Raw genomic sequence first — 27,691 nt, forward strand, 5'->3', positions numbered from 1 at the left:
GAGGGAGACCAGCTGGTGCTGCTTTGACTCTCGGGAGCTCAGAAAGTGGGAGAGATCGAGCCAGCTTCCCACCACACCCTGAACAAGCTGGTGCTGGGACACTCCTGGGAAGGCACGGGGTGCTTCCCAAAGCCCTGCAGATGGAACAGATGCTGCCTCCTTTCCCCTGCATAAAACAATTTGGGGTTTAAGGTACCCCACAGGTACCATTTAGGTACCACTTTTGGGGTACCCTCAGCCTCACTTTAGCCTGGCCAGGCCTCAGACTCTGTTGTGGGTCGTTCCCAGCCGCCACCGTGTCCCCAAACAGAAGGAGAAGCTCTCAGCTTGGCTCCCGCTCCTCCTTGTCCCCATGAGCCTGGCGTGTCCCCTCCCCGCGAGTGGCCGCGTCCCCCGAGCCCCGGCTACCGCCCGCAGCCCCTCCCCAGCCCCAGCGCTGCTCGGGGTCCGGTTCCGATTGCGGTGCCGCGGCCCGGGAATGGTTCCACCGTTGCCAAGGGCAGAACCCGAGCGCTCGGACCCCCCGCCCCTGCCCTGCGCGGTGTGAGTGACTCCCGCCTGGCCGCCGAGCAACTCCATGATGCTGAAGCGTGTGGCACACACCAAGTGGCTCCTCTGGCTGCTGAGTAAGTGACCGCCCTTGCCGGGCCACCTCCGAGCCCGCGGCGGGAGCCCCCGATCGGCTGCTGCCCCACAGGGCCGCCCCAGCCGGGCCCCAGGCCATGCCAGCCTCCAGCTCCGCCCGCTCCGGGGCAGCTGGAGGCGCCTCCAGGGGGTGGAGGCAGCAGGAGAGGGGCACCGGCCGGAGGCAAAGAGGGGAGGGAGGAGATGGAGGGATGTCCCCCTGCACGGGGATGTGCCCGGAGCATGGTGCTACAGGGGGCAGGGGAGCCACCACCGCTGTGGGTGCCTCTGCAGGCTGGGATTTTTCAGGGGAAGAATAAAATAAGCACATCAACACCCCACCCCCCAAAGAAAAAAAAAAAAACCACCAAACAAACAAAAAAAAAAAAAAAACAAAAAAAAACCCCAAACACACACATACACCTAAAAAGGAAACAACAAAACCAAAATAAAAACACTTCCACCCACCCCCCCACCCCACCCCGTCCAAACCAAGCTCACAATAAAATCTGACTCTTAAAGTCTTTTGGGTTTTTTTTCCTTCCTTTTTCATTCTTTTTCCCCCTTTTTCCTGGAGCTCCCGATTACCCCAGCACCCTGCAGGCAGGGCTGATGGAGGCCAGCATCTGGAATGTTTGTCCCAGCACTCTGTGCCAGCGGGCAGGAGCCGGCCAACCTGCCAGCTGCTCCTTCATCTCCACCCCCTTATCCCCATCGAGGACAGCCCACGCCACCCCAGCCCATCCCGGTGTGTTTGTCCCGCAGGCACGGTGCTGGCCCTGGCGGCGGGCGCGGCGGCGGCGCCGGTGCCGGCGGTGCCGGGCAGCCCGCTGTCGGACCGGGAGTACGAGCAGTTCTTCTCCAGGCTGCACCCGCCCTGGCAGGCCAACATGTTCTGCCTGCTGCGGCAGGCGTACGGCTGCCTGAGCCCCAGCATCCTGCGCCTGGACCAGGCCGAGAACCACGGAGAAATCCCCGAAGGTAAGGGCATTGCCCGCCCCGGCAGCGCACGGACACAGCTGGAGCAGCCTGGATGCTCCTCTCGCCCGAAATGCCACAAGGCACTGGGAATGGGATGGGCTGGTTTGGGCTCTGTGGCCCAAAGAGCAGCTTGGAGCAGACACTGGCAGAACCAGAGCACACCGGGTTTTGTGGCCTCTCTGAGCGTCCCTTTCAGTGCTGCACCACTTTCCTGGAGGAAAAATCACCTTTTCCCAAAGGCCAGCCCTAGTCTCCTAAGCAGGAATTTCATGGTTCCTCCCCCCCTCCATGTGTTGTCTGGCACCACCAAAAAGGGTTTGTCCTCCTGTAGGTTTCCTTCAAGCCCTTGTGGGCTGCTGTGACTGCTCCTCTTCAGCCAGCTGAGCAAGCACAGCTGTCCCAGCCACTCTTTACAGGTCATGGAAAGCCAAAGGAGCCACAGGCACTTGGGTGGCCCTTCCTTTCTCCCCATCTCTGTTGGTGGGGTGGCAGGAGGAGAAAGTGGCCACAGTTTTCTCAAGCTCAGTGTAGCTCCTCATCTCCTACCAGCTCCTCCCAACTTCATCAGAGGGTTAATGCAGAATCTTGGCTCATGGGCTCTCATAGATCTTTAAGAAAACTTGAGATGATAAGCTGCCTTTTTAAGTGTTTAACATTTCAGGAGCCAAGAAACATCCCAGTTCAGAAAGCACCATAGCAACAGCACCCTTCAGATCGCTGCAGTCATATTTTCCCTGCACCCCTGCATCAGAGAATTTAAGTGGTATAATTATATCTGTGCAGCTGAAAAACTTGGGACTACTTCTGTTGTATTTTTCTTCAGAGGAAAAAAAAAATAGGAGCAATTTTCTCATAAAAAAATATGTCTTTATATTTAGATGTGAACGTCAATGAGCTGAATGATCAGCCAACTGTGCTTATTTGGACTGCAGCTTGAGGGCAACTATTTCTTGCTGGTTTCTGCAGCTGTGTTGGGGGAACAAGTCCCACCCCACATCACCAGACCCAGGGATGGGCCCTGTGCTCCTCACTCACTTTTGGGCACCTGCAATGACTGTGCCCTGGTGCTTTGTGCACCCAGGCTCTGTCCCTGGTTCCTCTCCTTGTGGTGCCCAATTCCCCAGCACTGCTCTTTGTCATGTCCAGCCACCCTCCCACTGCTGCTGCCTTCAGAGACTCAGTTCTCAAGAACAGAAGCATCTGGAAATGCCAGAAGATGGGACAGTTTTGCAGGTTGCCCTCTTTACCTTCTTTTCTCCCACCCCTCAGCCTCACACACCTACCCAGCAGCATTTATTCCCCTTTGTGTTACCTTTTTTCCCAGTTTGGGGGCTATTTTGGCACGCTTCAGCCAGGCTGAGAGGTGGAACAGATGTGGCAGAGTGTGTGCCCTCTCATGTTTAGCCTCTGCTGTCCTCACAGAGCTGTGGCAGTGCTGTCTACACCCAGATATCCATGAGCATTGGCTGTGCCCATTGAGGTGTGCTGCTGAGGGAGGCAGTCACCTTGTGCTTTACACAAAGCACAGTGTGAGGAGCTGGAGTGCTCCCTGCAATACCCTGTGCTTTAAACAAGGCATGGGTGGGGTTCTGGAGTTTTTCCTACAAGCTGGGTGTTTTTCTGGGCTGGGATCCTGGTGTGTACCTGAAATTCTGCTTTTGATGGTGCAGCTGTTTGCTCAGCACAAGGAGGGAGCACAGGGTAAAGGATGGTGCACGAGCAGTACCAGGAGAGCAATTTCACTGCTAATGCCCTCCCTCTCAGCAGCACTCCCCCTGCTCTCACAGGGCTGGCTGTGCCAGACAGGCCACGCACTCCTAGAGCAGAGGGAACACAAAACCACCCAATTCTTCAGGGTTTCCTGCTCTCCTGCACGCCCTTGGCTTTCCTGCAATGGCTGCAAGAGCTGCAGCTCTGGAGTCAGTGTGCTGGCACTGCTGGTCAAGACTGCAGTTTATGTGTGTACAGGCACAGGCTTTGCCAGCAGCATCCTGGCCCTCTGGACCCTCCTCCATCCCCTGCAAGGCTGGAATCAATGTCAAATTATATTGCCCTGAAGAATTTGTCTCCTCTGGAGCCATCTGCCTGGAGGAGCTGTCACAGCCCCACCCCTGACCCAACAAGACCAGGCTGGATGGGTCTTTGAACAACCTGGTCCTGTGGAAGGGGTCCCTGCCCATGGCAGGGAACTTGGAACTTGATGGTCTTTAAGGACCCTTCCAAACCAAACCATTCTCTGATTCTCTGGTGCTCCCAGGCCTGGTCTGCTAACCTTTTTAACCTATTATATCACTACTTGCCTTTTTTCTCTTTTTCAAATCCAGCAAGGACTAACAACAGAAGCATCAGATGCTGGAAACAGGAAGTTTGTGTCTCTGTCATAGGGAAGATAACTGTGTGAAAAAGGGCAGAAGGACAAAGGAACCCTCAGGGGGCTGGAGGGAGAAGGGATGTGGTGCCTGGAATGGGAGCTCTACCAGCCCAGGGCTGTGATCTCCCCCTCAGGGCACACAGCTTGGACCTTCCCTGCACCCACCAGCTGCCACCCGAGAGGGTCCCCATCTCTTGGTGCACCCAGGCCTGCCTCCATCCCACATCTCTGTCTCTAGGGCCAGTCTGCTCTCAGTTTCCAGAGGTGGCGGAGTTCCAGACCTTCTGCCAGTTCGCCCACTACCGCTGCCTCAAACAGCAGTTCTTCATCAAGGTGAGGAGCGGGCTGCGGCACGGCTGGGGGGAGCATCTCCTGGGAAATGGGAGGGTGAGGAGGAAGGGAAGATAACTCACTGAGAGTCGTGTTTCCCCCTGTCCCCTCCACGCAGCGAGTCCCATGTGTGAGCAAGTCTCTTGCCAGCCCCTCCCCGATGAAGCCCTCCAGCCCCGCGCAGCCCTCGCCGGAGGGCAGAGCCTCCCCTGTCACACCAGGTACGGCTGCCCGAGCTCTGCTGGGCTCCCCTGCTCCCCTGCTGGGCTCCTGCGGCTGCTCTGCACCCCTGCACCTTTCTGTCCAGCCTCCAAACGCCGCCCTGGGCCGCTCCATCCCTCTGTGTGCCCTGCTGCAGGACAGCATGGCAGACCTTCTCACGTTCTCTCCTGCCCTGTTAGCTCAGGAACCGTGGCCCACGAAGCCCCCCACAGCCACACCAGAGGTGCTCACGCCCTGGCAGAAGAACAGGACCATGCACCCACCAAATCTCTGGGCTGCCACCTCACCCTCCAGGACGGAATCCCCCGACGAACAAAACCTGAGAAAAAGCATCTGGCAGCTGATCCATTCGGCCCTCTCCCTGGATGCATCCTTGGACAACAAGGCCTCCTCTTGGAACTCCACCAGCTCGGGCCTAGGACACGCATCAGAGCAGGGAACTCCCCCCCGAGGCAGGTGAGGGGCACTCTGTCCTCTCTGGGTACCACACACCACCCGTGCAGGGCTGTGCTCCTGCACACCAGGCAGCAGCCCCAGGGCATCCACGTCCCTGCTCGGAGCAGCTGGTGAGGGTGGGCAAGTGTTCTGGAGCAAGCTGTCCCATCCAGAGCAGGAATGTTCCTGGGGAGCCCCCAGGCACTCCTCGCTCCAGCACAAAGTGAGCAGGGAGAGGGTGATCCAGCACTGTTAGTGCCTGAAAATGGCACTGTCCTTGCATCCTGAGCAGAGTGAGTTTAGTCTGGGCCTGAGCTGCAGGCAGGGCTTTGTGCCATGCCTGTGTTTCTCCCCACTGTGGCCATCTACCCTATGCAATCACCTCTGCACTCGTCCTCCCCCAAACACTTGTCCCAGGAGCATGGGTGATGTGCAGAAACAGCGTCCTTGCAAACACAGGTCCTTGGGATGTGCTGAGCTCCTTGCCTCTCGGTGTGCAAGGCAAAGCAGATGTTTCTCAAAGCAGCCTGGCCTGAGGAGCCCTCCCAGGAATGCTCTGTCCTCACCCAAGGGAGCTACAGCAGCCCTGGGCCAGGAAACAGCCGGGAGCTGTGCAGGGCCACTCCTTCTCCTGGAGCACGTGCACCTCTGTGCACTCTGGATGTGTGCCCAGCTCTTCCTAGGGGGGTGTTCCTGGTTCCCCATTCTGTGTGCACTCTGGATGTGTGCCCAGCTCTTCCTAGGGGAGTGTTCCTGGTTCCCCATTCTGGTTTTGGAGGCAGCACCACAGCAGTTCAGCAGGGGGCCCTGCCCCAGGCCAGCTTTTCACAGGTGCAGCCCTTTCACACACCCTCCTCAGCTCCTCTGGCCTACGGATGCATGAGGAGCTCATGGAGCACGTTGAGCTCTTCTCAGCTGGTCTGCCAGGATCTGTTTGCCTCAGGTACCTGGGGCTGGTGACAGAGAAAAGACCTGCAAAAGGATGTTATGCTTTCACTCAAAGTCACTTTTTGATCCTTTGGTACCTTGTGGCTGAGGACCATTTGCTTTGACTGACATGCAAATATTATTTTGCTTACTAAGAGGAAAAAAAAAGGTGTCTAGATGTGGTTTTCATGGAGAAGTCATTTTGGTTTCGTGCTCTTGCAGGCCAGTGATGTTCCTGTAAGCGCACAGATTTCGTGCCTCATTGCCCATCTGTGGTTTCTCTTGAGCAGGCTGCACACCACTGCCTCAGTGCAGACAGAGATTCACTTCTGCATGTAAAGATGAACTGCATTGTGTTGTTAAAGCCATAACTGTCTCCTTGCAAGCCTCTAACACGTGTCATCCTCCCTCCTAATATCATAGGAGGCTTTCACAGACTGGAAAAAGTTTTCCTGGTGTATGTGCTCTCAGGCAAAATGGTATTTCATTGAGGATTTTGTTCTCCCTGCCTCTGAAACGGAGCCTTGCTGTGTCTGAGCTCTGTTGGGATTACTGGGGGACTGCTGTGATGGCAGATGACACTCGCTGCTCTGCTTCTCAAAGCCAATAATGCTGACTGCGTGTCTGTGACTGGCAGCTGAGCCCCCTCAATCATGCTAAGCAAGGCTTAAAGCCCCACTGAAGGATAAAAAGGCGAGATAGACCGCGCCTGTCGGCTTTGCAGCTCACTGCATCCCGCCTCCTCTCACGGGGACTTCAAAGCATGACCTAAAAAAGGGGCAGAATGCCTGGAGGCACTTCCCTTCCAGCAAGAGGAGCAGTGCTGGGTGGGACTGGTCGTCGTGCACAGGTGCCATTGAGCGTCTGGTTTTACACAAGGTGGGCAGGGCTGTGAAGGGCACAGATCCCAGAGCTATGTGTCTTCCCTAGGGTCTTATGCCCAGCAGGACATCCATCCTTCTCATCCATCCCCTGTGGCTTTTGGCAGCTGCTCTGGCAGCTATTGCAGTTTCATAGTGCCTGATGAGGCCAGATCTTTAGAGGGAGACAAGGCAGGGGTAGTAAGACAAGAAGAATCTGCAGCACTTTCCAGTGGTCTTTCTGGTAGCAGTGAATCATTCATTGGGCAGGAAGGGGAAATGAAAATTATTGCACCTCTTTGCTATTTTTAGTCCTTATTGTGCTTTCTGCCTTATTTCCTAGTATTTCCTCTCCTCGGAATTACCTCTAAACCATGATTCAGTCTTGCAACAAGCTAAAGAGAGCTCTGCAGCCCTTACCTTGTAAAGCCCATGCAACTCTCATTTTCTGCAGCAGCTTTCAGTGTCCCTTTGAAACAGGCCCATGTTCCAGCTTGGGATACACTACCCAGTGATGGGATTCAGCATTTGGGTACATGGAAAGATATCAGCCTCCCTTCCCTGCCTTTCTGTTTGCAGGAAGAATTGCATTTGCCCTTTCTCCCAGAGCTTCCCAGTGTTGTGTCATTTGTCAGCTACAACCCCTGCACCCCTTTCAGCACCACAGCTGTCCTGGATCCAGATCTTATTCTGTTGGCATTCACAGGTGGATGCTCACCTGTGGTTCATGTCAGCCCAGCTTCCCCACAAGGCTGCTCCGAGCCCTCTCAGAATCCCAGAACTGTAGAGCTGGAGATCATTCTGTCCAACCCCCTGCAGGAGGTGACACAGGACCCTGTCCAGGTGGGTTTTGACTGTCTGGAGAGGGAGACTCCATCACCTCCCTAGACAGCCCATTCCAGTGCTTTGCCACCCTCAATATAAAGAAGTTCTTCCTGATATTGAGGTAGAAGTCTTTGTTTTTTAGTTTATGGCCACTGCTCCTCATCCTGTGGCCAGGAACCACTGAAAAGAGTCTGACACCATCCTCTTGGCACCCACCCTTGAGATACTTGTGTGCAGTGGGAGATACACACACTCCTGGTGACTCCCCCTCCTCCTCCTCCTGCTGCTGTACCCCTCCAAACAGTCCTTGTGGTGCTTATCTACTTCAGCCCCAGGGGCTTTAATTTTAAGGCCAGACCCTTCATTAAAAATACCGTCCCCAGGAAAAAAAAAACAAAAAACCTCTCTTTGAATTATCATCACCCATATCCAGCCCTGGCATGCAGTCAAAGATCTTTTTTCTCTTTCTGAAGCTGTTAAGAGCGGCTTTTTCATAACCAGTTTTAGTTTCCTGCAGCAAGCCCCCTAAATCAGAATTTACCAGGTGCTGGAAAGCTGCTGTTCTCTCCTTATCTCCTTTTCTGCTCGCCTCAGGTGCTCCCTGCACCTCAGCCAGCCAGTATCAGGAAGGCTCAGCAGCCGAAAGCTAATGGCCCAAATCCTTGTCATTACGTGGCGGGAGAGGCGGGTGCTGCTCACCAGCATTCCTCAGAGATACCACTGAAGCAGGCTCTGTGTGTCCTTCCTCATCCTGAGATGCTGAAGTATGATAAGCTGTTACCTGAAGTTCTCTCTTTTGCCGTGGATCAACTACTGATCTCGGCCCACAGGTTCTTCTTAATCCTGCTTTGGTTTTTTTCCACGTTCCCTTTGGATCTTTGCCTCACAGTACCCATTAGGCTTTTTCCAGGGCAGTGGTTAGGACAATAACATGCAGAGGTGCTAATCTGGGGAGGGATTTGCATTAGGAACTCACTTTAGATAGAGCCATCCCTTTCCCTGAAGCATGGTGAAACCTCTGTGCATCCACAAACAGCTCAGCAGCGTGTCAGCGATAGGAGAGAACCAGCAGCAGTGCTGTTATACTCACCCAGAGGTGGTAAATCAGCTCATAAATTTGCAACTGTGAGGCCAGAAAACCTCACAGCAGAGATGGAGAGCAGAGATAGAGGCAGAAAAGAATGTGACAGAGAGCACAGCAGAATTTCTCGGTAAACTCAGGCAGTGTGGCACAACTCAGTTTTCTGTGAAGCTCAACACTTTTAACAGTCAGGTCTAGGAATTGCTCTGCTCAGCCCAGGACATGAAGTCATGTCTGGTGAGCACCAAAGAAAACAACGGTGCTATGAGGTTGAGCCACAGACTCCTCTCCTAATAGAAGTTTGGGATATCTTTTTGAAGTCTCTGAGCTGTGGAGGAAGCACCCATCAGCTGCTCCCATGCTAAACACCCTTGGTGTCAGGAAGATGTAGTTTGCTTCTGGTTTGAATGGATCTTGCCCCAAATTCCAGTCACCAAAGTCATTACTCTTCCACCTGCTGACAAGGAGAGCTTTCCAGCTGAAGCCCTCCTCGGTAGAAGGGCTGACTGAGTGAGTGGGAACCCACTGATGTCTTTGCTTAATGGAGGGATGCTTTACTACCTTCTACCTCTAGGTGAAAGTTTTCCAGGCCTTAGGAAATCTCGTCTTCATGACCTTCCTTCACGTTCTCTACCTTTTCTTAATTTTTTTTTAATGCTAATCTGCAGGTCTCCATGAAGTTTCAAATATTCTCAGGAAAACTTGTCCATACATGTTAGCCTGTGCATGCATTTTAAGAGCATTTTAACATAAGCAGTTGCTGCTCTTCTTTACTCTCTGTCAGATCAAAGTTTGTTTATTTATCACTGGCTTTGTCTCCAGACACAAGAGGCAAATATCTAATGAGCATGTTTACCTCTTCTGCATCATTGATGATGATTGAAACCAACCATCCCTGTCTGCTAACAGTTCTGTACCATGTTTACAAATTCCATTGTTCCTAAGAGATGCCAAATATTCTCATTGCTCTGATCCCATTGTCCTTACATTTTCTACTTTTAGCTACCCATGTCAGTTTGGATGAACAGTAAATTCATGGTTAACAAGTTTTTCCCCGTTTCTGTCAAATACTTGGGAGAGAGGCTTAATATGTGACATCCCCAGACCCAAGTGGGGCTGCCCAACGTTCAACACTCAGCACACATCTAACAAACATCTCCTCACTGTGCACTCAGATGGATGAAATTACGCAGCAGCTGCTGCAGGGGCCCTGGGAAAGCTCTTTGAGCTGTGCCCCTCATCCAGTGCCTCTCACATGCCCCCAAATGCACAGCAACCCCCCTGCAGCCTCTGTGTCACACAGGCACGTGCAGACCCTGCAGAGAGCCCCGTTCCTCTGTGCAGTTTAGCCAAGAGCCCAGGGTTTCTTTGGGAAGGGATTTTTTTACTTTGTTTTGGAGTTGTTTTCAGTTTCTAACTAAAGATGCATCTCTTCAGTTTGTGGCAAGGAATGACTCCCTCCTTCCCTTTCTCTCTCAGCCTTCTAGCCCTGCAGAACGACGAGGCAGTGCTGGTCCTGTGCTACGCAGTGCTGGAGGGAAATTGCCTCTCATCAATGCTCACCACGGCCTGGAAGGAGATGGAGAAAAGAGTCCTTGGGTTCGGAGACTCGGTAAAGACACCAGTGTCCACCTCTGGCCCCCACTGTGCCCAGGCCACCTCCTGAGAGAAGCTGACCTGGCTGGCCAGGGAGGCAGGAACATGGGAACTCCTCAGCCTCCTCTGTGGGGAGGTTCTCAGTGTCCTTTTCCCCCCTGACTCCCCGCTGGATGCACCCCAGGTGTGTGACAGCCTCGGGCGGCACCACGTGGACCTGTGCCCCGACTGCGCCTTCTGCTCGCTGAAGAGGGAGCAGTGCCAGAACATCGACAGCCTGAACCGCGTGCACTGTGACTCGGGCGCCTTCTCCCCCTACATCAACCCCGAGATCTCCGCCCAGCACGGCCACATCCAGGGCCAGGTACCCAGCCAGCTCTGCCTCCTGCTGCTCTGTTCCTGGACTGGGAGCTGGGGAGGGGGAGAAAGAAGCATGGCTCACTTTATCCCACCCTTTGCAGTCCATGTCCTCACAGACCCTGAATGACTACAACATGAACTTTCTGAGAGGGATGAGGATGGAGTACTGGTGCAGCCGGATGGCCATCTATGGCTGTAACGACCCTGCTGTGACCCTCTGGCTGAAGGCAGAGTATGAAACCTTCCCAGATGTGGACAGCTCAGGAAAGGTGGGTGACCATCAGTGGATGCTCCCATTCCTCCTTCTCCTTTTCTTTCTCTGACCTCCATTCCCTTGTCACCAGATCTGTGACTCGAGCGGGGTTCAGCACCCCAACTACTGCATGTTCAAGAGCTACCAGTGCCTGCTGAAGAGCATCTACAATGAGAGGGTGAGAAGCAGCTATGCTGCCTTTTGCACAATCTGCTCTTCCATGGCTGGCCCCTCCACAGCCAGCCCCAAGCCCCTGCTGGCCTCACTGGCCCACCGCTTTTCCTTCTAGGAGGACACTTCTTGGGGGAAGCAGGGAGACAAACAGTGGCCCAGCACAACTGGGGTGTCATTGCTGGGTGGGATTTGCACGGATGATGTGAGAGATGATATCCCTTTATATCTCTGAAGGGCAGGATCTCCTCCATCTGCTAAGCAGTAGCAAAACCCCAAATCACCAGAGCAGGACAGAGGACTGGCCTGTATCCGAGCAAACACACAGTGCAGCTGCCAGTTCAGCTGGTCCTCCCCCCTTCCCCCTGGTGCCCTCATCATGCCAGCCTCCAGGTGCCATCCACCATGGAGGTCTCTTTCCCTGGGGAAGGAAGGGCAGTGGCAGCAGCCCTAGAACCCAGGCTCTCCTTGGTTCTCCAGGTGGTTCGTGTGAAGTGCAGCCGTAACATGGCCTACCGGGTGCTGAGTGCCAGGGAGGGACACAAGGAGGTGCAGCTGTGGCAAGAGAGGTTCCAAAGCCTCACCAGGAAGCAATCACAAAAATGATTAAAGTTTGTAAAGACCTTCAAGATAGTCAAGGCCTATGACCAAATACCACCATGCCCTCTAAACCATATCACAAAGTGCTACAACCACTTGTTTTTTGAACACTTCCAGGGCTGGTGATTCTACCACTTCCCTGGGGAGCCTGTTCCAATGCCTGACCACCCTTTCAATGAAGAAATTTTTTTCCTAATATCTGCCTGAACCTCCCCCGGTGCAGCTTGGAGCTATTGCCTCTTGTCCTATCGCTGGTTTCCTGGGAGAAGAGACCAACTCCCACCTGGCTGCAGCCTCCTTTCAGGGAGTTATAGAGGGTGATCAGGGCTCCCCTGAGCCTCCTTTTCTCTAGGCTAAACAACCCCAGCTCCTTTTGCCATTCCAGACCCTTCACAGGCTTTGTTGCCCTTCTCTGGACACACTCCAGCACCTCAGCGTCTTTCTGGCAGTGAAGAGCCCAGAAATGGACACAGCACTCCAAGTGTGGCCTCACCAGTGAAGAATACAAGAGGACAATCCCTGCCCTGGTCCTCCTGGCCACACTATGGCTGATCCAGGCCAGGTGCCATTGGCCTTTTTGGCCACCTGAGCACAGCTGGCTCATGTTCAGCTGCTGTCACCAGCACCCCCAGGTCCTTTTCCTCTGGGCAGCTTCCCAGCCACTCTGCCCCAGCCTGTGCTGCTGCCTGGGGCTGTTCTGACTGACAAACAGAACCTGGAACTTGGCCTTATTGAACCTCACACTATTGGCCTCAGCCCATCAATCCAGCCTATACAGATCCTCTGGAAAGCCTTCCTGCCCTCCAGCATACCCACACTCCCACCCTACAGTCATCCAGGAACTTAGCCTCAATCCCCTCATCCAGACCACTGATAAAGGTTTTACACAGGACTGGCCCCAGTATGGAGCCCTGGGGAACCCCACTGGTGACCAGCTGGATGTAAATCCACCCAGCGCCACTCTCTGGGCCCGGCCACATGGCCAGTTTTTAGCCCAGCAAAGAATGCACCTGCTCAGGCTGTGGGCTGCCAGCTTCTCCAGGAGAATGCTGTGGGAAGTGGTATCAAAGGCTTACTGAAGTCCAGGTAGAAGATAACATGCACAGCCTTTCCCTCATCCCTAGGCAGGTCACCTGGTCATAAAAGGAGACCAGCTTGGCCAAGCAGGACCTGCCTTTTATGAACCCATCCAGGCTAGGGCTGATTCCCTGGTTGTGCTGCGTGATTGCACTTAGGATAACTCGTTCCATAACATTCCCTGGCACTGAGATCAGACTGAATGAGGGGAGCCTCACTGTGGCAGCTGCTGGAACTCCTCCTGGAACATTTCTCCAGCCAAAGGAAAAGGCATTTCTTGCATGCCCAGAGACTGGGGAGGGACCAGAGACAGGGACTCTCCAGATCCCAAACGCAGCATGTGGGCAAGAAGCTTTTGTGTGCACTTTGCTTTCCACTTCGGCTGGGTTTTTTCCCCGAGTTTCGTCGTTTATTTGGCCTGTGTCCTCCAACCCTCCACCCGGAAAAATAATTCAAACCGCAACAGCCCACGGCAGCTGGCGGGAGGCTGCGGGGGGAGCACACGGGAGCTGATGGCACCCCTGGGCATCGACCCTGAGGGACTCACCTGAGCACCTCCACGGGGTGCCGGCCCTGCTTGCACTTGATGGAGCAGCAGCAGCGGAATTGCAGCTGCAGCGCTCCCGCACCTCGGCCAGGGCCGGCCCTGCCGCAGCACCGGAGCTCGCAGCGGTCCCTGGCCGGCCATGTCCCCTTGCACTGTGGGCCCGAGGTGCCGAGGGTGCCGTGCCGAGGGTCCCGCTCGCACGAGTCCGGGCTGGCCCACAGGTAGAGCAGGCCGTGAGCCGTGTAGGGCTTGAAGCGAGAGCTCCTGGGCACCAGGAGCTGGCAAGAACCCACCCTCTTCGGGAAAACCTCTGTTGCCCCCTCAGACTCTTCCTTGAGGACGTTGCCCACGTGGCAAAGGGAGGCAGGAGCTTCCAGCAGGCTCGCACCTGGCAGGAGCCCGACACGCCATGGCACTTGCACTCCACCTTCATGTGGGCCAGGAGAGCCTGAGGAACAGGAGGCAGCTGCCAGCCCGACCAGGGACGCCATTCCCAATACCTCCCATGTGCTGCTGTTCTCCCAACAATCTGCCCATGGGGCTGAAGATCAGGGGCGGGAAGGGGAAGGGCAAAAGTGTCTTTTTAATACAGGCCAATATGAACAGAAGGAGATCCACTCTGTGGGAAACAAGATGGTTTGGGTCTGTAAGATAAATCCCTGACGCAGAGAGAGGGATGGGGAGCTGTTCTGGCCTGCAGGGCTGTGGGGAGGGGAACAGATCTGGCCAGAAGTGGAGGATGTTCAAGGGACCAGATCTGGCCAGAGGTGAAGGACATTCAAGGGACCAAGATCTGACTGCGGCCGCTGCAGACGTCTGTCTTTATTGAAGAGAGGCTGAAGGGGCAGGGAAGCCCTTCAGAAACAGAACAGAGTAAATTATTTCCTGAATCACAGCTGGGGTCTGTGCAGAAAAGGAGACTGCACAGAATTGAGTAGGGGAGGCTGGGACCCCCCTCCACACAGGCAGGAGCCAGCTCAGGGTAATCAGGACAGTGCTGGGCTAGGAAAGGCAGCAGGATGCAGACTCCTCTGGGGGCCCTGGCTGCCCTGAAGTGCCTGTTGAGGTGTGGGGGCTAGACTGAGCCAGGAGAAGTCCCTGCAGCCAGGCTGGCTCCCAGCCCTTGCTCCTGCCCTTACCTTCCCCCAGCCTCATTGTTGTGCAGGTTCATGGCGCTCAGCTGGAGGAGACACCACGGCTCCTCTTAGGGCTGCCCACGAAGGCCTGAGAGAAGGCAGTCCCATAAAACAGGTTATCAGAGCAGCCTGACCACTGGAAACCTGCAGAGGGAAAGCAGCCTTGTGACAAGGAAAGAGAAGCCCTGAGAGGATCTCCCAAAGACCTGTGGAGAATGAAAGCATCTTTTTTCTGGCCTGTCTCGCCCATGGACCCTCCCCTCTGCTACCTGCTCCCTGCCACCCCCTTCTTCCTTCACCTTCAGGGCTGACTCCTCAGACCCTGTGGTCACAGCCGCACCATCATGATGGATGATACCCCTGTGCAGCTCCCCCCGGCTGCAGGCACGGCTCACAGCAAAAGCAGTGGTTGTAAGGGGACTCCCGTGTGCCTGCAGCGGGACAAGCAATGGCACCAGTCTGCAGAGGGCAAAGGCACTTATGGGGCAGAGTGTGAGAAAAGAGGCTGTTACTGCATGCAGGAAGGATGCCTTCAGATGGAGACTGCTCGGGAGAAATATATTTCAGGAAGTTCGCCCTGTGCAGCTGCTCCCAAGGCTGGGAGTCAGTCAGTGACATGGCTCTGTGGCAGGGTGGGTGGCAGGGTCAGGGAGAAATTTACCAGTCTGCTGGTAAATTTACTAGAACTGGTACCTAGGATGGTCCAATAGGACCAAAAAGCAAATCTGGGAAGAAGTTTCTCCAGAATGCTAATGTGGAAGAAGGACTGGCCACTCTGGGGATGGGTCCAGTGCAACACTAGCCCAGGAAAGGCTGATGTGTCAAGGGGACAGTGGGCATACTGGAGGGACACCATGCCAAGCCTGCCCTCGCTGACCTTGCATGGTGGCCTTGCTGAAGACGTGCAGCCCCTGCAGGGTGGAGCAGTTCCAGCGGCGAGAATGAAACTGGCACTGGCACTCAAGGACTCCTTGCCTCGCTTCACCGCCTCCATGGCTTCACTGGCTCCATGGTTTCCACCTGCCACCAGCAAACACAGACCTGCTCCTCCTCCAGCCCCGTCAGGCCATCACAGCCCCTGGGGTCCCAGAGGACTGCCTGCAGGGAAGTCTGCTGGGCCAGGGAGCTGTGCGGCAGGGCAGAGGTTCAGTTGCAGATGGGCTAGAGCCAGGGCCTTACCTCTGCAGGACTAACACTCTCTAGCCATGTCTTAGAGCAGAAATGGGGCAGGGAAATGGGCTGTGGCCATGTTGTCTGTGAATTGGACATTTTTGCTGCCCATTCTGGTCTGCACCTCTTCAGCCTTACCATCCCTCTCCCCCCATGCTCCAAGAGATGCCCCTTCTGCTTTTTGGTTGCCCTGATTCCTTCTTCTACCCTGTTCTCACCCTATTTTCTCTGGAGACATCAGCTCCCTAGGTGGCTTTCCAACCCAGACAATCCAAGCACAAAGCATGCTTACAGCCAGGTCACGGCAGCGACGTGCTGCACGTGGATCAGCATCAGATACAGCCACACCAGCTCCATCCTGTCCCTGCCAAAACTTCACCACCTTCAACTCCAGTGCTGCAGCCCCTGAATCCCCTCCTGTGGTTTTCCACAGCCTCTGCCCAACAGCAGCTTTCACAGCAGCTCCAGCCCAGCACTCCAAAGCAGGGGTAGCCGCAGCCCTGGGCAGTGTCTGTGGGCTGTCCAGGTGTGCCTGCCAGCGTCACAGACCCTGTGGCCTGCAGAGCCCTGCTGGGTTGGCCCTGAGAAGTCATCACACCCATGCTACAGCCTGGGCAGCATGGTGGGAGAGCTCTGAGCTGGGGCTCTGGGGTGGGCATCCATCACAGGGAGCTCACATGGGTGGGGACAGCGTCTGTGTCACACCCGTGGCCTGTGCCACTCTGTCAGGAGATGAGGTGGTTGTCTTCCTCCAGAGTTCAGTCACTTCTTCAGCAGGAGGCAGCCCAAGACCTGCTCAGCAGCAGACAGAGCCTTCTGCACAAGAAGAACCAGAGGCACCAAGCAGCTGTTGTTAGATCCACCAGCTCATCACTGCTTTGTCACCAAACCTTTTGGGGACACAGAGAGTTTCCCTGCAGTGACAGCTCACGGGAGCATAGAGGGGAAGACCTGCTGCCTCCCTCATTCACATCCACTGTTCTTGAGGACACTCCCTCATCTGCCTCCTCCAGGCTGGAGATTGTTCTTTCTACCCTGCAGCCCACACAGCTACAGCAGACACAGCCCAGCTGCTCCCTGCCTCTCTTAACTCTTTCCCTGGCAGGTCTCCTTTCACCTCCCTCATTTTCTTCCCCATGGACTGTCTTTTCCCAAGATCAGCCCTTGCCCTTCTCCTAGGAGGCACAGCAAGGTGGCTGCCCCCCTTCTCATTGGGTACGCCTTTCCTAAGAGCCTCTGGGAGCCCAGGAAAGTGTGAACTGTGTGACCAGGGAGCTGAAATGTCCTGGGACAAAAAACTGCCATTACCCCAGCCAACCTGGGAAGTGCCAGCTGTTCCCACTGCCTGGAAAGGTAAAACTCCTCTGCAGACACAGGTTTCTGCTTTTCCTGTCTGAATCATTCAGAAAGTGAAGCAGGGCTGTTCTGGCCATGTTGTGCTTTTTCCATAAAGGGATTCACCCCTTTGCTCTGCTCTCCCACAGTTTGCTGCACAAAGAAGTCTGAAGAGCACTGTGGTTTATCAGTCATCCTTTCAGACCTGAGCAGCCTCTCTCTTGTAGTGTGCATTTCACCTCTTTCCTTGCCTTCCTGGCTCCCTGTATCCTTCCTCCTGCCGGGTCCTTGCTCCTGCTTTCTGGAGCCAGCACTGCGGGGTGGCAGGCATGTTGGGATTTGCAGCATCAGGGTGTAGCCTCCAACACACACCCCAGTAATCTGGTCTTACCTGCTGCTCGCTCAGACAGCGGTGAGGAAACGCCGGGGGTTGAGCTGCTCTTCCCCACGAGCTGAGGCTCCAGGAGACAGCGAGGGGCAGATGTGTGAGCCCACCCTGCTGAGGGGACACAGAGCTCGTGGGCTGAGGCACCGAGATCCAGGGAGGTGAGTGAATTTGGCTGGTGAGGATGCTGTGGGGCTCGTGGACTGGGCTGGGTGCCCTTGTGTCCTTGTCTTCTCACACATGGAAAAGTCAGGACTGCCGGGCTCAGCCAGGTCTGTGCTCATGTGTGTGAGGGGTGAGGGCTACAGGGGAGGGGGGAGTTCCCACAGAATGTGTCAGACACTCCTTAGGCAAAGGACACCCCCCGTGGCATATCTGCAAGCCTTTATCAGTAGCAACACCTTGATGGGAACTGAGGAGACACAAAAAGCCACGAGAACAAAGATCCCAGCAACTAGCAAGTGAGAAAAGGGGTCTGGTTAAAAAAGAGAGGCACTGAAAAGAAGCAGCTCAGTGGTTCGGGTGCTATTGTGCCCTCCAAGGATTTATGAGCAGCAGGAGCATATATATCCCTTGCTGTGTCATTCCCTGAATGAGGAGTCAGTAACAGCAGAACAAGGGAGGCAGGGAATGAGAAAATCAAACAGCAGCAGGCAAGGGCTGCAGAGAAAGGGAGCCCACAGCAACTTCCCAGGGCAGCTGTTCTTGGGGCAGGACAAGCGTGGGATCAGGAGTGTCGCCATGACTTGTGTCTTCTTCCAGGTGTGCTGAGACTGGCAAAGCAGAAATAGGACTCGAAGCAACAGAGTGCCAGATGGGCTCTGCACAAGGGCAGCTCCCTTCCCAGCTACACGTGGCAGTGCCAGGTCACAGATGTGCTGGTAAATCAGCCCTTGTACTTTCATAGCACTGTGCCTCCTGTAGCCTTGAACACCAGGGACTGAGGTTTGTGGCAAACATGCCTTTGCTTGCCACAGATAATGACACCTCTCCGGAGCCTGGTTCTTTCTGGGATCCTGCCACATGCCAGTGGTGCACAGCTTGGCCCCCGGGCAGGAGTTCAATCCCAAAGCCCCCTAGCCCATGGGAGTGACAGGACTCCAAGTCTTTGTGCAGGCTAGCAATTAAATCAACTTGGCTCTCACTTCCCATATTTCACTTCTACCTCCTGTTTAGCAGTATTTTGGGGAGAGGGATGTTTTATTTCCCCTCTGTCAGTCCTGGGGGTGGCTGAGTTAGCAAGACAAGCAAATATTTGGCACTATGACCCAGGGCAGGTCTCCTGAGTTGCAAGGGCACCTGGGTACTGCTTCTTTCATGATTGCATTTGCTGTTGTAGGATGTGGTTTAGCTTATCAGCCCTTGATAACAAAGTTCATGCTTTGTAGCCAGGCAGAAGTGCATCAGGAAGTGAGAAAGGAGAAGAGACAAACTGCAGCATGCCAGATGTAGAATCAGCCACAGCGCGGTAGGGGCCAGCTGTGATTTGGATGAAGATTTGCCCGGTTCTGTTTTGATCCAAGCTGCTTTGCGGGTTTGGGGCCCAGACCGAGACCTCTACAAGAGGCAGCAATCACCAAGCTCCAACCAGCCAGCATCCACACTTGGCTCTTCTCCAGCAGTGAGGTAAGGCAGGGGAACATCTGGAGAGCCGGCTGGGCTGGCACCTCGGGCACGGGTCCCCGTGAGCTGCGCTGTGTGTGCTGCCAGCCTGGCCATGGGGCACTGGGGGACATCTGCCCCTCGTCAGTGGCCCCATGGGCCAGGAGGTGCAAGGCACGTCTCTGTATTTATTCAAACTGAGGCTTTCCCTGGCAGCCTGTGATACTAAAAGCATGGGCAGCCTGCAGAGCTTACTTGCCAAGGTGCCCCACATGGGAGCCCTCTTCCATGGGACCCTCAGGAGATGAGGAGGGGTAGCATCTCTAAGGAGGAGGCAATAGCTGTGTGATCAAACCTCATGAGTTAAATACAGAGATCTCAGCTTTTGTATCATGTATCTCTCTTTAAAAACAAGCTATCCTAAGACTTGAATGTCTTTAAGGTCCTAATCATCACAAAAATCTAATTTCTTGAGTAGAAAAAAAAAAAAAAGATGAAAAGTGGGGCTTGAATATCACCTACAGCAGGTAAAAAGCACCCTGATTTATTTAAAAAATATATCTCCAATTTCTAGAGTAAAATCGGGTATGTCTTCTAAGGTTTGACACATTTTTGTTGTTTCCTCTTTGGTTTCAGAATAAGTAAGCGAGCTCACACAGATTGTGTTTTGAGTTCTGCACCCCAAGGCCACATTGGCTCTCTGCATTCTCACAGGAGCCCCAAAACTCCCCATGGTTTTAGTGACAAGCCACTAACAGAAACACTGACCCTGCAGCATCCTCATCATTATTTTTCCAGCTCTCTTTTTCCACCTCACCTTTTTTCTCAGCCCCATACTCAGATTCTTCATAATTTTGTGGTGCTTGGAGGCAGTGACTCCTAGTAAGACAGTGAGACAGGAGAGAGAGGATTCCCAGGACCAGGCAGCAAGATGCCAGGCACACATCCCATCTCAGGGCATGCCTGCCTGTTCTGGACCTAAAGTACATTTAGGGCTTCTCACCCACTGAAAGAAAAAAATCAAAATCCTGTGGATTTTGGAAGTCACAGTCTTGGAAGTTGATGGCATTCAGGGGCTCAGATTGAAGAGGAAGAAAAATGCTTCCTCCACCTCCTGGGACACATAAGGTCAGTGACCAAAGAGAAAGTTTCTTCAGGATTTATAGAGAGCATCTTGTTGTGAGGAGGGGATTATTCAGCTGTGGTACTACTGCCTCCTTACACAGCTGGTGGCTTGAGATCTCTTGGCAGCTTTTGTGCAGAGCAATGAGTACTTGGGCTTCTTTTAGAGGCAGCCACAAGGAACATGCCTTTTGACTCTCTGACATTAACCAGAATGGATAATTGGTCTCCCTGCTGCCAGCCTGCTTTACCTACCCATAGCTTTCCTTTTTAGAGAGGGACAGTCAAAGCAGGACCTCCAAAGCTCACTGGAGAAACTCTCCACACCCCCAACTTTATCTTCGCAATGACTGTGCATCTTGTTTCTCATGTGTATCTCTTTTGGCAAGTCTGAGACTGCCAGCTTAGCTTCCATACCAACACCATAGCAGACTCTTTCTTCTATGTTTCCATCTACCCACGAAAAAAAATCCCCTCAAAACCCCAATCTATTTTCTGCTCTCAGCAATCTTTGCTGCCAGTTCAGAACTGTGCTGTTCAGCATCTTGAAGGCTGAAAGGCTAGAGTATGTAAGGAAAGACCACTCAGAGAAGAAAGAAAACCTGATGGTGGGCAAAAAAATGAAGAGGTTTCTTTCATTGGTATTCATGTCATGAAAGCCTGGGAGATTTCCACAGCAGAAACTTTCTTTATGGGAAGTTCATAAAAGGACTGTCTCTGGTCCAAACAGTAGCAGGATCAACCATGGAGCAGCGAGATGAACTCAACAGGGTCTAAAACCACATGCCTCCTACCCCAGAGGTCTGAGAATAACTGAAGGGTGGAAGACCTGACTAATTATGCCATAGAAACCTTTGCTTAAAACAGCTCTTAAAGGCAGACTCAATTTAAGAAAAGGCTTTTGGGGGGTTTCAGACCAGGGAGCTTGATAGTTTTACTGAACAAATTAGTAGAAGCTATAATAAAGAAAAAATCGATTGGCATGCGGTCACATCTAATTACTGGGGAAAAGTCATGATGGCTTTTATAAAGAGATGCTGTTCCCACAGTTCTTCCTTAAAGGGCTCAATAAGCATGTGAACAGTGGCCCATGTGGATTTCCAGAAGGCTTTCAAAGGCAGTCTCACCAATGGCACTTGAAAAAAATTAAAGAAAATGTTCCTACCTGGATAAAAAATGCCTAAAAGAAGGGACAGAGAATGAAGGTAGATGGTTGTTTTTCTCAGTGGAGTTGTCAGACACCTGTGCTGGGGTGTTTGACTTATTCATGAGGGATGAATAATAAAATAACAAATCTGTTGGAGACATAAAATTATTCAAGTTTAAAAAGATGAGGTTTGGCTGCGAAGAACTGCAGAGCTTAAGAGAAGTGTGAGTGACTGGACTTACACTAACAGCTGAAATTTTATCTAGTGAAGTGATGGGAAAAAGCAAACTGAACTGGCCATTACCACTTGCAAATGAGATCTACACCTACGCAGCTCAGTGCATCCACATTATCAGCACTGTGTGTTTTCAGCACCCCAGCACAGGGATCACAGAGGCTGCAGCAGAAGCAGAAAAGTGCTGAGAAGGGCAACAAGGATGTTCAAAAGTATAGAACAGCTTCTCTGCAAGGAAAAACTATGAAGACAAGCACCCTTTAGCCTAAAAACAACAACAAAAAAAAGTTGCTGAGTCGAAATATGGTAGATGTTTATAATATTATCAGCCATTAAGTGAAGGTGGGTAGGGATGGATTTTGCCCTGTCTGTTCCAGCACTAAAGCTAAGAATTGAATCTAGCAGATGATGAATCAGAGATGGGTACATGGAAGTGATTCTTCACCTGAGGCACAAGTAAGCTGTGGAACTCCTTGGCACTCCTGGCATTGGATAATGTACATGGTCAATTTTACATCACCTCAGAAAAGGACTGAAAAAACCCCAATGAAATAGAAGTTCCCTGAGGACTACTGACAACTAGGTCACCTATGGCTCAAGAAATTCCTGGGCTACAATTTGTGCAGGAAGCAGGAAGACAACTTGAGGCAGTGTAACTACATGACTGTACTGTTCTTAACATAATCCCTTCACCATCCACAATTTGAAACGGAATATTAGAGTTAGAAAGCCTGACACAGCAGGGACTGTGCTTACATATTATAATCTCTAGATCTTCTAATTGAATACCTCAGGAAAGCTTGAAAAAACACATTGTCTGTAGAGATAAGTCCTTTTCACCTGACATCTGGCTGGTCTGAGTACATGTGTTACAGCAGGTCATGGTCACTCACTAAGTCACAATCTCAGTAACTTTGTTTCCATCAAGATAAAGGTCTGACCAGTCTGTTCAGTCTGCAATTCATTTCAGTGTTTTGGCTCTAGCAAAAGCTGACATATTCTCCTAGAATTATAGACTCAGAGAATATGCCGAGTTGGAAGGGACCCATCAGGATCATCAAGGATCATCAAGTCCAACTCCTGGCTCTGCACAGGACACCCCAAGAATCACACCATGTGCCTGAGAGCATTGTCCAAACACTTCTTGAATTCTGTCAGGCTTGGTGCTGTGACCACTGCCCTGGGCAGCCTGTTTCAGTGCCCAGCCACCCTCTGGGTGAAGAACCTTTTCTAATGTCCAACCTAAACCTCCCCTGATACAACTTCAGGCCATTTCCTGAGGTCCTGTCAGTGGTCACCACAGAGAAGAGATCAGTGCCTGCCCCTCCTCTTCCCCTCTCAAAGTAGTTATAGACCACAACAAGGTCTCCCCTCAGTCTCCTCCAAGCAGAACAGACCAAGTGACCTCAGCCACTCCTCATACAGTTTCCCCTCAAGGTCCTTCACCATCCTCATGGCCCTCCTTTGCACATTCTCTATCAGCTCAGTGTCTTTTTTATAGTGCCCAAAACTGCACACAGGACTCAAGGTGAGGCTGCACCACTGCAAAGCAGAGCAGGACAATCACCTCCTTTGACCACTGATGATGCTCCTCCTTGAGATTCTTGAAGCATGAAACATTTCTCTTGAAACCAACAACATTCTTGCACTCTTGCCTTGTCATCTTATCTTATACTCCAAGCTTGCACAAGAATTCATGCAAAGTATTCATCCACCAGGAAGAGTAGAATCCACTCAGATATAGTTTGATAAACCAGTAGAAGCTTCTCTAAGAAACCTGTTTTGGTGATGGACCTGCACAACAACACAAAAGGATGGGAAGTTGGTAGCTGTCTACGCTCTTGTATTGGGTTTCCACTTCCATTGTCTAACCTGTTGTTACTAGAATGATTCTCTTCCTCTCTGTGAGGTCAGCACACGCTTCTGTCTGCAGCAGATTCTCTCTGGATCTGTGCTTTGCCACACAATGCCATCCAGAAGGTCTAACATGCTTGACATGCCCATCAAGTTGCTGTGTAATATCAACCCCATGTAAAGATATTCTCTAGACAGAAAATTCTACTTTCCTTCTAAAGTAAATCACAATCTACATGGACTCTTATGAGAGAGTCCCTGTTTGACCCCTGCAAACAACTGTGGGGAACTGTGTCCCATCAATCCCTGCTCCAGTGGGAGTCCCTTCCACAGAGTGCAGTCCTTCAGGAACAGAGTGCTCCAACATGGGCTCACCATGGTCCTCTCCAGGGGCAACAGGGGAATCTTTGCTCCAGTGCCTGGAGCACCTCATCCCCTCCTTCTTCACTGAGCTTGGTGTCTGCAGCAGGGCTGTTTCTATCACATATTCTCACTTCCCTTCCCTGCCTGCAATTGCTATCTTACAATAACTTTTTCCCTTTAATTATCCCAGAGGTGCTACCACCATCACTGATGGGCTCAGCCTTGGCCAGTGGCAGGTCCCTCCTGGCACTAGCTATATCAGGCACAGAGGAAATTCCTGGCGCACTCTCACAGAACCACACCTATAGCCCTCCCAGCTGCCAAAACCTTGCCATGCAAACCCCAGTGCTGCTGTTATATCACCTGGAGCCTTCTCTTGTCCAGCTGAACAAGACCAGTTCCCTCAGCAACTCCTCCTGGCACAAGTGCTCCAGCCCCCCAGACCACTTTGGTGGCCTTCTACTGGGCTCACCCCAGCTGATCAGTGTTTGGACAATGCTGCTAGTCAGTACCGAGAGTGGTCACTAGCCTCACACTGCTTTGAAGTCATGTTTGTCCACATGAATCCCATTAATTTCTCCACATGAATCCCATGGCACTTCCTTTTTTATTGTGCTCCCCTCCATGGCCGTGCTGCTCTGCGTTTCTGGGACATTCAAGCAGCAGAATGAGGACATACAATCCAAATAAGCAGCACTGGTCCCATGCAAGTAAGGACACCAAAGGAACTGTATGAATGTAAGAACCATAAAGAACTCAAAGTCACTGGAACTGAGGTCTGTGCGTGTTGTTTTACGTAAGAAAAGGAGCTTGGGTGGAGTCAGGTCTAACTGTAATTTTTTTTTATCTGAAGTGGATGTACAAAGTCCTTTTTCTCTGATATAAAACAGTACTGTCCCATTTTTATTTTAAGTTCCTTCCAGTCGGCATTTTTCCTTCAAAACACTGCTCTCTTCTTCTTTCTCTTTCTCTGGAGCTGCCTCAACTACTTTCCCTGTGTGCTTGTGGTGTCCCTTTCTTGTATTCATGTGCTCTCAGCAGATCAAAGCAAAGTGCATTCTCTGGGGCTGAGTGATAAATGATTCTGTACAACAACCACTTTATCTGTGCTCTGGCTTCTTCTGCCATGTAATTACTCACTTTTCTAGTGTCCATTTTCCCTCGTCTTTTGGTTTCTTTGTGAGTTTTTGCTGCAGAAGCCACCATGGTGGGATTTTAACATTTCAAGAGATTTCCTCTTCTAATTTAAACTCTTTTGTTTTGGTCTTTCACTCTGACCAGGAATTGTATTGACAGCTTGCAATGATCCTCCATCACCTTGTCACCTCATAACCACTGGAAAGAATTGCTGAACTGGGGGCAGAAGCAGACTCCACATTACCATCTGTGCCAGATGACCACAAACCAGCAATCCAAAGCAGTGCCAGCCAAGATTGTCCATCTACCTCCCAGCAGCAGATGACAGGAATGACCTGCCTGTGGCTCTTCAGAGGGGAACGACTTCCCTCAGTGCTCTTCTTTGTGCCTCCTTAGCCCATCACCAGGCTCAGCCATCTCAGCAAGAGCATTGCCTGACTCATGCTGGGCATGTCAGCGTCCAATACATCCAATACATCTCAGACATGCAAGGATTACACCTTCAACCACCACCTCCTCATGCCTGGCTACACCCTGATATTCATCACAGGTTTGATACTCAATGTGGTAGCCCTGTGGATATTTGTCCGATACCTGCGCCTGAAGTCTGTAGTGATGATCTACATGTTGAACCTGGCCATAAGTGACCTCAGCTTCACACTTTCTCTGCCCATGCGACTCTACTACTATACCAACCACCACTGGCCCTTTGGTAGCTTCCTGTGCCAGGTCTCTGGCTCAGTCTTCCAGATCAACATGTACGGCAGCTGCCTCTTCCTCATGTGCGTCAACCTGGATCGTTACGTTGCCATCGTTCACCCGCTTCGCTGGCGGCATCTGCGTCGCCCCAAGGTGGCCAAGCTCCTCTGCTTCATCGTCTGGGTTGTGATCTTCATGGGCTCCATCCCCACAGCCATGGTCCACAAGCAAAACCACTGTAAAGTAAAAAACCAGACCATTTATCTGTGCTTTGAAAGCTTTAGCGACAACATGTGGCAGAATAACCTCTTCCCCCTGGTAATCCTGGCTGAAATTTTGGGATTTCTCCTGCCTCTCAGCTCTGTGCTGTACTGCTCAATTCGCATCTTTCAGGAGCTCTGCCAGCCCAGCCAGACAAAGACCCTGCGACAGCGGAAGACCGTGCGTCTCCTCTTGGTCAATCTGGTCATCTTCATCATCTGCTTCGTGCCCTACAACACCACCCTGGCGGTTTATGGGATGATAAAGGCCCGGGTGATGAAGGTTGAGGCACAAACCCAGGCCTCGGTGCGCCAAGCATTAATTATAACGATGATGTTTGCCAGCATGAACTGCATGCTGGACCCCCTGATCTACTACTTCAGCACCGAGGGTTTCCGCAACACCTTCAAGAAATTGCGGCGGGGACAAGCCTGGGACTCAGAGATGGGAACGCTTAAGCATCAGATTGTGGAGAGTAAGTCACCCCGAGACCACGCTGTGTCTAAAGTAAAACTGTTCCCATCTGAAAACTTTATCCGTCCCCATGAATCCTCACCGTCACTTCCTACTGCAGTGTTCCTGAATGGCCCTATTGAGGACTCAGAAATTTAAGCCCAGGAAAGCCATACCATTGCAGAGTCACACATGCAACAATGACAGCAAGCCTGTGGGATACAGCAAACTGCTTGAGGGAGCACAGCAGACTGTCTGTGGGTGAACGTGATGATGCAAAGCTGAAGGATGAAAGGTTGTTTTGAATAAACAGAGGTGCCTTCCTGACATGGTCATACCTGACTCTTTTGGTACAGGAAACACATTGGGGAACAAGGATTTGAAACAAACTTAGTGTGTCTGGGTCTGGCCAGCATGAATTCCTATAGCAAGTCCATCCTGACTGAGTAGCTCCTGGCTGGACTGTAGCCCGAGGCAGTTCTGGGGAGCAAGAGAACACAGATACAGTACTCTCTGCTGGCAAAGTGAATTTACTAGCAGTGGCTGAGAAAAACCTTTGACCAGATGTTTCAATCTGAGTCATAGGTCCAGCACAGGACACCTAGATGAGTATCTTAATTTTCCAAAAGAACTGAAGCATTTAGCAAGCTTTGTTGAGGTCAAGGAGAATAGCTGAGTTTTCAGTAATCTTGCAGAAAATAGGTTCCTAATTATACAGAAAACCACAGACCTTAGCAAAACAATCTTCAGGAGGTATGTCAAATCTGCAGCTGTACACACACACATGTGGCACAATGGCTATACATTTACCTAAAGCAAAATGGCTTGGGAAACACTAGCATACTTTAAAAAACTACTTTCCCAATGGCCCCAGAAAAAAAGAGAGGATACAATATTGTCATCATGTCAGAAGCTCATGCTGGTTTTAGTGCTTTGCACTCTTTTGTTGTTGGCCCCTATATAGGATGGTTGAGTGATTTTCACTGTTGAAAAGGAATGATGTCACAGAATGAGGCTGCAGTGAGATGTATTTGCTTGCACTGTTTGTACATGCTTTTTCAGGCTGCACTGTATGTGAAAGCCCTATAAACCTCCCCAGAAGTGAGGTCCAGCTGTACACAGGCAGTGCCAGAAGCCCCAGTTTTTCACTCCTGCTGATGGCCAAGGGTTGCCTTTCCAATTGCACTGCAAAACAGCCTCTCTGTGGCTTCCAGCAGGTCTCAGGCTATTCTGGAGTGGATCCATTGCAGCAGTTTGGTTTTGCTTTTCTTAATGTTAAAGGAAAGGTCAGGGAAAGTGACAAGAAATGTAGTCCAGAGTGCTAGGGTTTATAGTTTTTAGACTTCTCAATAAGCAATAAATCTGGTTTCAAGTTCCTACCTCATGACTGCTGTGGGAATAAATGTATTGTAATACATCATGGGTTGGTGTTAGGAGATACCATGTTTTAAATCCATTTTTGCAGTCTCCCTTGAAGACTCTCTCTTTTATGAGAGATGACTGCAGAAGCAGTTCTTCAAGAAGACTGTAGG

At 52.0% G+C, this 27,691-nt stretch overlaps 2 protein-coding genes and 1 pseudogene across 2 annotated transcripts; 2 read left to right on the forward strand and 1 right to left on the reverse strand.

Annotated features, from left to right (window-relative positions):
- The first annotated feature begins 577 nt into the window (after positions 1–577).
- Positions 578–11,642, forward strand: ACRBP (acrosin binding protein). Its single transcript, XM_071433892.1, is given in 11 exon segments — positions 578–626; positions 1,218–1,275; positions 1,277–1,605; positions 4,215–4,309; positions 4,425–4,527; positions 4,708–4,984; positions 10,136–10,268; positions 10,437–10,616; positions 10,714–10,881; positions 10,957–11,043; positions 11,517–11,642. Coding segments are annotated over 11 exon segments (1,605 nt in total).
- Positions 11,643–13,256: 1,614 nt separating this feature from the next.
- On the reverse strand, positions 13,257–15,923 carry LOC139593192 (protein Wnt-4-like; annotated as a pseudogene).
- Positions 15,924–18,599: 2,676 nt separating this feature from the next.
- LPAR5 (lysophosphatidic acid receptor 5) lies at positions 18,600–27,441 on the forward strand. The gene is made up of 2 exons (XM_071433882.1): positions 18,600–18,912; positions 24,891–27,441. Exon 2 carries the CDS (start codon positions 25,188–25,190, stop codon positions 26,316–26,318), a length of 1,131 nt encoding a protein of 376 aa, XP_071289983.1. The 5' UTR covers positions 18,600–18,912; positions 24,891–25,187; the 3' UTR covers positions 26,319–27,441.
- The last annotated feature ends 250 nt before the right edge of the window (positions 27,442–27,691 follow it).

The sequence above is a fragment of the Agelaius tricolor genome, unplaced genomic scaffold (genome assembly GCF_023055355.1).
Source record: "Agelaius tricolor isolate 1412-34295 unplaced genomic scaffold, bAgeTri1.0.p SCAF_9, whole genome shotgun sequence".
NCBI classification, from domain to species: domain Eukaryota; kingdom Metazoa; phylum Chordata; class Aves; order Passeriformes; family Icteridae; genus Agelaius; species Agelaius tricolor.

What these genes read in the sequence shown, in the direction of transcription:
- LPAR5 (XM_071433882.1), top strand. Translation starts at nt 25,188, where the DNA reads ATGCTGGGCATGTCAGCGTCCAATACATCCAATACATCTCAGACATGC.